Raw genomic sequence first — 9,903 nt, 5'->3', positions numbered from 1 at the left:
CCTTTACGGAAAACAATAATATTAGTTTTGTTCATGTTAACTTTCAACTCCAATCGAGAAGCTGCATTGTACATATTATTCAGCTGTCTTTGCAGGCCAACAACAGTTGTTGAGAGCAATACAATGTCATCAGCAAAAAGCAATATGAAAAATTCCACAAAATCAAATGTCACACCATGTTTTCCATTTTCCATTACTTCCAAAGCTAATTCATTAATGAATAACGAAAACAACACAGGGCTCCATACATCACCTTGTTTTACCCCATATGTACAATTAATTACATCAGTAAATTTAGCGCCACATCTTATTTTAGCTTTCACATCCAAATACATGCTTTTCACGCAACGATGCAATTTTCCTCTAATACCGTTTTTCATAAGTACAGGCCACAGAAGTTTCCTAGAAATCGAATCGAATGCCTTCTCAAAGTCAACAAATGCGACATACAATTTTCTGTTATTTGTAAACTGTTTCTGAATGGCCGCCAGGAGTGTAAAGATATGGTCAACTGTTGAATGATCTTTTTTAAATCCAGCTTGATGTTCACCAGTAATATCATTTATGCTAATCCATTCCTGCAATCTGTTATTAATTATGGAGCTATATAATTTACTGCTGACATCACACAGTGATATTCCCCTGTAGTTATTGGTGTCATTTATCTGACCTTTCTTAAACAGAGGCAAGGTTATTGATTCCTTCCAGTTGTCCGGGTAAAAACCACTATCAAACAAGACATTAAACAACCTTACTAGAAACACCACCACAGCCTCACCCGAATGCTTGAAAAACTCACCAATCAGCCCATCTGGACCAGCAGACTTTCCGTTCTTCAGCTTTCTAATTGCAAGAGTGACTTCTTCTTTCGAAATCGGTCTATCTAATACATGTTCAACAACATCATCATCATCATTTCCTTCATCATTAACATCAGCATTTTCATCCACAGCCCAATCAACGACGTCCACTATAGCTACATTTGTGTCCTTCTCTAATACATTCTTAAAAAGAGACAGAGAGAGAACGAGAGAGAGAAAGAGAGAGAGAGAGAGAGAGGAAGATAGAGAGGAAGAGAAAGAGAGAGAGAGAGAGGGAGAGAGAGAGAGAGAGAGGGAGAGAGAGAGAGAGAGAGAGAGAGGGAGAGAGAGAAAGATAAAGAGAGCAAGAGAAAGAGAGAGAGAGAGAGAGAGAGAGAGGGAGAGAGAGGAAGATAGAGAGAGGAAGAGAAAGAGAGAGAGAGAGAGAGAGAAAGAGAGAAAGAGAGAGAGAGAGAGGAAGATAGAGAGAGGAAGAGAAAGAGAGAGAGAGAGAACGAGAGAGAGAGAGAGAGAGGGAGAGAGAGGAAGATAGAGAGAGGGAGAGGAAGAGAAAGAGAGAGAGAACGAGAGAGAGAGAGAGAGAGAGGGAGAGAGAGGAAGATAGAGAGAGGGAGAGAGATGAAGATAGAAAGAGGAAGAGAAAGAGAGAGAGAGAGAGAGAGAGAGAGAGAGAGAGAGAGAGAGAGAGAGAGAGGAAGATACAGAGAGAGAGAGGGAGAGAGAGGAAGATAGAGAGAGGAAGAGAAAAAAAAGAGAGAGAGAGAGAGAACGAGAGAGAGAACGAGAGAGAGAGAGAGAGAGAGGGAGAGAGAGGAAGATAGAGAGAGGGAGAGGAAGAGAAAGAGAGAGAGAACGAGAGAGAGAGAGAGAGAGAGAGAGAGAGAGAGGGGGGAGAGAGGAGGAGAAAGAGAGAAAGAGATAGGAAGAGAGAGAGAGAGAGAGAGAGAGAGAGAGAGAGAGAGAGAGAGAGAGAGAGAGAGAGAGAGAGAGAGAGAGAGAGAGAGAGAGAGAGAGAGAGCGTTGACGCAGGACGTGTCTGAACTCTCTTGTTTGCTTTTCCTAACTTTTGCTTTCCTTCTTCTGTCAGAAATTCATGAGGAACTTGCCAATACAAACCGAGTACTTGATACAGTTCTTATCCTACTGCTCTTCTCACTCTCTCTCTATCTCTGTATATCTCTCTCTGATCATTCTCGGAGTTATTTTTAAGTTATATCAGTATCTTAATACTATAGTCAAACAGAATCAAATTAGATCAAAACGATATCCAGTGCCATCTCATTTTTCACAATTACACAGACACCTTGCTTTTTCATAACGATACTTTGATTCGGTATTTACTCGGTATTTAATCAACACACGTGTCGTGCTCTGAACAGTAAACCGATCATTATTTTTTTGTTTCTGATTGTACAAACGTACGGTAAGAAGATGCTGCCCAGTTTTCTAAGTGTCGGTTAGACCACGATGTAAGAATAACTTGAGACATCCTTCAATCATCGGGATACGGTGAGAACGGAACTAAAGAAGGTTTGGTTGATTTTAATTTTGATAACGGTTTCACATCCACAGTATCTATTGAACAAGTCGCGTAAGGCGAAATTACAACATTTAGTCAATCTGTCGAACCCACAGAATAAAACTGAACGCACTGCATTTTTTTCACCAAGACAAAACAGCTTCGTCAATCCACGCGGCAAGGAAGTCGCTTAATTTCCCCGTGCAACACGAAGTGAAACTGACATGCAAGAATAACGAAATAGCGTACTATTTAACTTTCTGAGCTTGTTTCGAATACAACATATTATATTTATATGTTTTTGGAATCAGGAAATGATAAGGAATAAGATGAAATCTTTTTTTTTATCGATTTCTTAAATAATAATTGAAGTACTAATTAACCTATTTTCGTTAATTGTGATCACATTTTAAGAGTAAACATGACATATGTATATATTTTTATATTCAAAATTTAATGAAGAATACGATGCAATCAATTTTAAATCTGTTTGCGAAAAATCGATTTTAATGACAACTTTAATGAGCAAACTGATTAAAAAAAACTTGTAAGCCTCCAAGCTGAAATGCAATACCAGAGTCCGGGCTTCGTCGAAGATTACTTGACCAAATTTTAAACCAAATTGGTTGAAAAATGAGAGCGTGACAGTGCCGCCTCAAATTTCACAAAAAGCCGGATATGACGTCATGAAAGATATTTATCCAAAAACTAAAAAAATCATCTGGAGATATAATACTCAGGAACTCTCATGTTAAGTTTCATGAAGATCGGTCCAGTAGTTTCTCAGAATCGCGTTATACACACACACACACACACACACACATATACATACACACACACACACACACACACACACACACACACACACACACACACACACACACACACACACACACACACACACATACATACACCACACCCTCGTCTCGATTCCCCCCTCTACGTTAAAACATTTTACTAAATGTAACAAGTCGCGTAAGGCGAAATAACAACATTTAGTCAAGCTGTCGAACTCACAGAATGAAACTGAACGCACTGCTTTTTTCACCAAGACGACATACTCGTAGTTTTATGACGGCTTACTAGCGCCAAAAAAAACAAAAAAACAAGTCGCGTAAGGCGAAAATACAACATTTAGTCAAGTAGCTGTCGAACTCACAGAATGAAACTGAACGCAATGCAACGCAGCAAGACCGTATACTCGTAGCATCGTCAGTGTTACGCATTATAGTAACATTGGATTTTATTTCCATGGGTGACACCCTTAAGTCATTTCCTTGCGAGACGGAACGCCGTAAAGAGAGATGACGTCAAAAGCGTGACGTCAAAAAGGAAGAATGACACAGAGGAAAACACGAGGTTGGAAATGGTTATGATAGATCTCTACGCCTACACCGTATGAAAGATTATTAGATTTGCAAATTCATACGATGATTTCTATCAATAAAGACTTGAGATATTTGTCTTTTGTACTTCGCGTTAAAAGATGTATGGAAGAGTTGTTTTATTGAATTGTTTTGAGACACGTGCGAAGGCCTATATTCGTAGTGTAGAGTTTTACTTTGAGTCCATTCACCAAGATCAGTTGATTCTCGTTCCATTTTGGAGAACAATTCAAGTTTTTTTTCGGGAGTTATGTTTTCATCACAAACCTGAATTATGCAGGTAAGAAACTGCTAAAGTAGGAAAAAGGGAAGTAATAATATCGTTCTTCATTTCAGAAGTAGAGCGGCACATTTTCATCCCTACGTTCATCTGTTTTGTGTGTTTCAAAGGCGAAGCAGTTGGACGAAATCCAAAATTCCATTGGTTGTAAGTAACGGTCAGAATGATTAGATAGATGTTAGGCTCATAAAGCTGATGATAACATGTTGTTTTCACTTTGATCGACAGGTTTAGATGCTGTTTAGATGCTGGTTAGACGCTCGTGTAGATGCAAGCTGGAGATGAATCGGACGCCAACTGAGAGAGAGATGGAACCGTGTTAAAGAACTGATATCACCGTCACCCCATCGCCGAGATATCCAGGGCATCATCATCGTCATTCACTTCATCGTCGAAGACATCAAGAGCATCCTCAACATCGTTCGTCACATCATCAAGGACATCATCATCACCGTTGAACTCATCGTCAAGACATTAAACTTTAAAGACATCATCTTCATCACCGACGCCGTGTATAAACACTCCGAGAGCTTACAGTCGCTCATTTCGGCAAGATCAAACCTCTCACACCTGATACTTGACCTGTAGTGCCGAGTACGTCGATGCATGAAGATGAGTAACCAAAATTAAAGCCGTTTTTCACTCATTGTAGTTGTGTTCGTCCAGTTGCTTCCAGTGTTTATTCTTTCTGTCGATACTTTTGAGTCTGTCTATCGTTCAATTAAGTTAAAAGGAACCACGCATATCACTAACTATAAAAGCGAACAGCCGCCAAATAATCATACCCTAGACAACATTAACAAAATTCGAGATTCAATCTTGAAAGAGCCGGACACGTGAAAATCCTCCCATCGGATTGTGACATATTGGTTGCCTCGTCCGGGATAGGCTATTTCGTTTAGATACATGTGAAGAAATTGTCTTGTGTGGTTTGTGTGTATTCATTGATCATTCATTAGTTAAGTAATTAGTATATGTTTATTTGTGTATTTATTTAAAGGGAAACTATAGTGTAGTATGGGTAAAAACTCACTGTAGATCACATCCTTAATGAAGGTAAACTAAATAACACAACCTTACTGAAGGTAAAAACAAAATGTAACTCTCGAGAAAAAAAAACAACAACTGGAAAGTGAAAGTTAGATCACTTTCATCTACCTGTAGATCTAGTTCTAGCAGGTAGGATTAGTTGGCAACATTCTGTTGGGGAACGGCTCAAATTCCTTTCTAAGTAGAACCAACGAAACAAAAAGGAAGTCGAAATGGAGATATTTCGCAAAAACATTTTGAACTAGTTTATTTACGTTCACGCACATGGGAAAAGTCATTTGACTATTTGTGGTGACAGATTCAATGGACAGAATCTGAGTATCTAGCTACTAAACTATTCATAATATTGAAGATCACGGATACTTTCTTAGTGTTGAAATTAGCTACTTCAATTAGTTCTAAGAAATTTTCTAGATAGAAACCGTGGGATCTTTATATACGTTGGATTACGTATGGTGATAGACTAGAGTGATAATACTGGGAGTCGAGCCGCAGTTGTATTGACCACTCTAGGTCACAGAACGAATGTTTACGAGTTGACAGTAACATTGTTCAGTTACAGTTTGTAATAACTGATTTTTTCCATAAATGCGAAGTAGGTTCGAGATAGTCTGTGATGAGATAAATTCCATGCACAGTACCCGATATAGAAACTTCGCACGTCCTCAAATTTGGAGTGAAGGCGTGTGGTGAGACTGACGTAGAAAGCCAGACGGGTAAGATGGCTACTTCAGTGGATGCAGCCCTGGAAGCGACGAGGATTTTAATGGATAAAGGGAAGTTACTTGGTTTGGAGGGATCTGAGTTGCGTGATTTTGTTCTGGAATGTGAGCGTGAGAATGGTGAGCGTGCGGAGCGTGCACGTGAACGTGCTGAACGTGCGGAAATTGCTGAACGTGAACGTGCCGACGCTGAACGTGAACGTGAACGTGCCGACCGTGTTGAACGTGAAAGAGAAGAACGCGAGCAACAAACTCGACTCGAGGAGTTGAGGATTCAGGTCGAATTAGCTCGCGCAACAAACTCACGCGATCGCGGAGGCGATGAAGAAGAAGGAAATCAGAACAATAACAATCACAGAAATCATAGACCTCGCGATACCGATAACTACCAACCGAAGTTACCATTCCTCGAAGACAAAGACGATGTAGAAGCGTTTCTTCTGCAATTTGAACGTCATGCTGAAGCATCACACTGGGACCCTAACACTTGGTCTGTACGTTTGTCCGCACTGCTAAAAGGTAAAGCACGCACTGCTTACACCAAGATGAAAGTCGCTGATGCACGCGACTACGCCTTGCTCAGAAAGACTTTGCTGGAAAGATTTCAGATTACTGCGGAAACATACAGACAAAGATTCAGAAACACACGGAAAGAAAATGCTGACTCGTACAAAGAGTTCATTACTCAGATTTCCTTGTTCCTCGATCGCTGGGTTGAAATGTCCAATATCGGAGAAAGTTTCGATGATTTCAAAGACCTCATACTGACGGAACAAGTGTATGAAAGCATGCCTACTGAACTCGTCACGTACGTGAAGGATAGAAAACCAAACAGCATTGATGACGTGATCGACACCGTAACTCTCTACGAAGAAAACCGACCCAAAGAAAGCCGTAGACATGGGAAGAAACCTGAAGAGAGAGGACACAAGGCAACACACGGGACGAATTCCACAAACAAGGACAAGGACGAAGGAAATAAAAGCAGAACCAGCGTCAAATGTTTCAGATGTGGAAAATTGGGCCATTTCAAGAAGGATTGTCGCCAGCCTCCGAAAGATGAATCAGCCAGTGCCGCATTTCAAGACGAGAATGACGTCGAGGGGAATGCGACACATGATCAACTGTGCGACAAATGTGTTCACAAGAAATTCACCAAACTGTCCCAAATCGTAGTTGAAGGCCAGGTAGTCACTGCTTTCCGCGACACCGGAAGCACCTCTACGATTGTTGATTCCAAACTAGTACCAGCTAGCAAGATTACTACGCGCACAAAAGAAACGTCTTTGGCGAAGAAATCAGTGAAAGAGAAACTATCGGTCGCACACGTTTACATGGACACGCCGTACTTCGTGGGAGAAACCGAAGTTAGCGTCATGGAGAATCCTGTCCATCCTGTGTTGATTGGAAACTCGATGGGTGTAGGATCGGAGAAAATCGAGACACCTGTATATCCAGTCCGTGAGACCGTAATCCCTGAAACCACTGCAACAGCCGTTACCCGAGGACAAGAAAAACGTGAAGAGGAGGGGAATGCGTCAATTCCCAGTTTTCCTATGGAAGGAAAGATCTTCACCGTTGCTGATCTAAAGAGAGAACAGCAAGACGACAAAAGCCTTGAGAAATTACATGTGTTGGCACGAACGAATGTAACTCGAGGGCGAGTTCAGTTCATCTATGACAAGGACGTGTTATATCGCCAATACAGTGACAAGCAAGGAAAGGACCACCGACAAGTAGTAGTACCTCACAAGATGCGGGCAAAGGTATTGTCCACCGGACACGATACGGCGATGTCGGGCCATCTCGGACAGAAGAAATCAAGAGAACGGATTTGGCAAGATTTTTTTTGGCCGGGGATCGTGGGTGACATCAAACGCTACTGCAGTTCTTGTGACGTATGCCAACGTACTATGCCAAAAGGACGGACGAGGAAGGTACCTCTGGGAAAGATGCCTCTGATTGAAACTCCGTTCAAGCGTGTAGCCGTTGACATAGTAGGACCAATCAAACCCATGTCTGAGACAAAGAAGCAGTATATCCTAGTGATGGTGGATTTCGCGACCAGATATCCTGAAGCTGTTGCTCTCAAAGACATAAAGGCAGAAACCGTGGCTGACGCGCTATGGACATTCTGGACAAGATTGGGACTTCCAGAAGAAGTATTGACCGACAACGGAGCGCAGTTCACCAGCGAGTTGATGACTCAAGTCAACCAACTGCTCGCAATCAAGGGATTGACAACTTCACCTTGGCATCCTCAATGCAATGGTGTTGTAGAACGTTTCAATGGAACTTTGAAAGCGATGCTCAAGAAGATGACTTTTGAACAACCGACCAAGTGGGACCAGTACTTGCCAGCACTACTGTTCGCATACCGAGAAGTTCCCCAAGATTCGCTTGGATTTTCTCCTTTCGAACTTCTGTATGGGCGGACAGTGCGTGGACCAATGCAAGTATTGCGTCAACTGTGGACGGAAGAAGAAAGCAACGACGAGATACGCACGACGGCTGAACATGTTATTGATCTGCGAAATCGCATTGAAGAAACGTGCAAGATCGCCCGCGACCATCTCGCCAAGTCAGCAATGCGACAAGCTCACTTCTACGACAAGAAGACGAAGAAGAGAGAACTCATCGTCGGCACCAGAGTTTTGCTTCTACTGCCAACGAAACACAACAAGCTAGAACTTGCATGGAAGGGACCATACGTGATCGAGGAGCAGATCAACTCATTTGATTACAAGATCAAAGTGGGTCGCCAAACTCGTGTCTATCACATCAACCTTTTGCGAGAGTACCATGAACGAGAAATGATCGCTGAACCAGAGAAACTTCCAGAAGAAGTGGTGGAACAGAGCGCGATAGTCGTCGAAGATCTGGAAGAACAAGATGACGAAATATTCGCCAACATGGGACCTGATCCCAGCATACTCATTCCGTCTACAAAACGTACCGAGAATGAGAAAGATGTACATGTAGCTGACACATTGACGGCAAGACAACAACGTGAAGTCAGAGACGCATGTACAGAATTCAGCGCATCGTTGACTGATGTACCAAAAGCTACGACTCTAGAAATCTGCAACATCAAGATGACTGATGATCGACCTGTGTACGTGAAACCACGACCCATACCTCATGCGTTAGTGGACGTGGTGGAACGTGAAGTGAAGGAGATGTTGGATTTGAAGGTTATCGAACCAGCCACTTCACCCTACAACGCTCCGATAGTGATCGTGAAGAAAGCACAGGGTAAAGCAGTGCGTTTCTGCAATGATTTCAGAGAAGCAAATAAAGTCATCGAGAACGACGCTGAACCAATCACAGAACAGAAATATGCCACCGTAGAGAAAGAATGCTTAGCGACCGTCTGGGGAATCCAGAAATTTGAGCGTTATCTCTACGGAAGACATTTCATACTGGAGACGGACCATCAACCTCTTCAGTATCTACAGCGGATGAAACCAACCAATGCCAGACTGATGCGCTGGGCATTGCAACTTCAACCGTACGTCTTCACCGTGAAGATCATTCCCGGCAAAGACAACATTGGAGCAGACTACCTCAGCCGTGCTACCATGAACTGAGGGAGACCATGGCAATGGTCGTCACAACTCAGAGATACTACCTGATTGTGAAGGGAATTCTGATCATAGATCCACGGAAACAATTAGTAGAATGTTATACACATGTAGTATTAATGTAACTATTATGCATGTTCATAGATTATATAAAATCTTCCTTTCCAAGGGCGTGTGTTACGCATTATAGTAACATTGGATTTTATTTCCATGGGTGACACCCTTAAGTCATTTCCTTGCGAGACGGAACGCCGTAAAGAGAGATGACGTCAAAAGCGTGACGTCAAAAAGGAAGAATGACACAGAGGAAAACACGAGGTTGGAAATGGTTATGATAGATCTCTACGCCTACACCGTATGAAAGATTATTAGATTTGCAAATTCATACGATGATTTCTATCAATAAAGACTTGAGATATTTGTCTTTTGTACTTCGCGTTAAAAGATGTATGGAAGAGTTGTTTTATTGAATTGTTTTGAGACACGTGCGAAGGCCTATATTCGTAGTGTAGAGTTTTACTTTGAGTCCATTCACCAAGATC

At 41.9% G+C, this 9,903-nt stretch overlaps 1 protein-coding gene across 1 annotated transcript; it reads left to right on the top strand.

Annotated features, from left to right (window-relative positions):
- The first annotated feature begins 5,776 nt into the window (after positions 1-5,776).
- LOC138954996 (uncharacterized) lies at positions 5,777-9,367 on the top strand. Its single transcript, XM_070326726.1, has one exon. The coding sequence runs from the start codon at positions 5,777-5,779 to the stop codon at positions 9,365-9,367; it is 3,591 nt and encodes a 1,196-aa protein (XP_070182827.1).
- The last annotated feature ends 536 nt before the right edge of the window (positions 9,368-9,903 follow it).

This window comes from Littorina saxatilis, unplaced genomic scaffold (assembly GCF_037325665.1).
Source record: "Littorina saxatilis isolate snail1 unplaced genomic scaffold, US_GU_Lsax_2.0 scaffold_619, whole genome shotgun sequence".
NCBI classification, from domain to species: Eukaryota; Metazoa; Mollusca; class Gastropoda; order Littorinimorpha; family Littorinidae; genus Littorina; species Littorina saxatilis.
The sequence above is the reverse complement of the archived record's forward strand: the minus strand, read 5'-3'. Positions and strand labels throughout refer to the sequence as shown.

Bases quoted from the DNA above. Each gene is read 5' to 3' on its own strand.
- LOC138954996 (XM_070326726.1), top strand. From the start codon at position 5,777: ATGGCTACTTCAGTGGATGCAGCCCTGGAAGCGACGAGGATTTTAATG.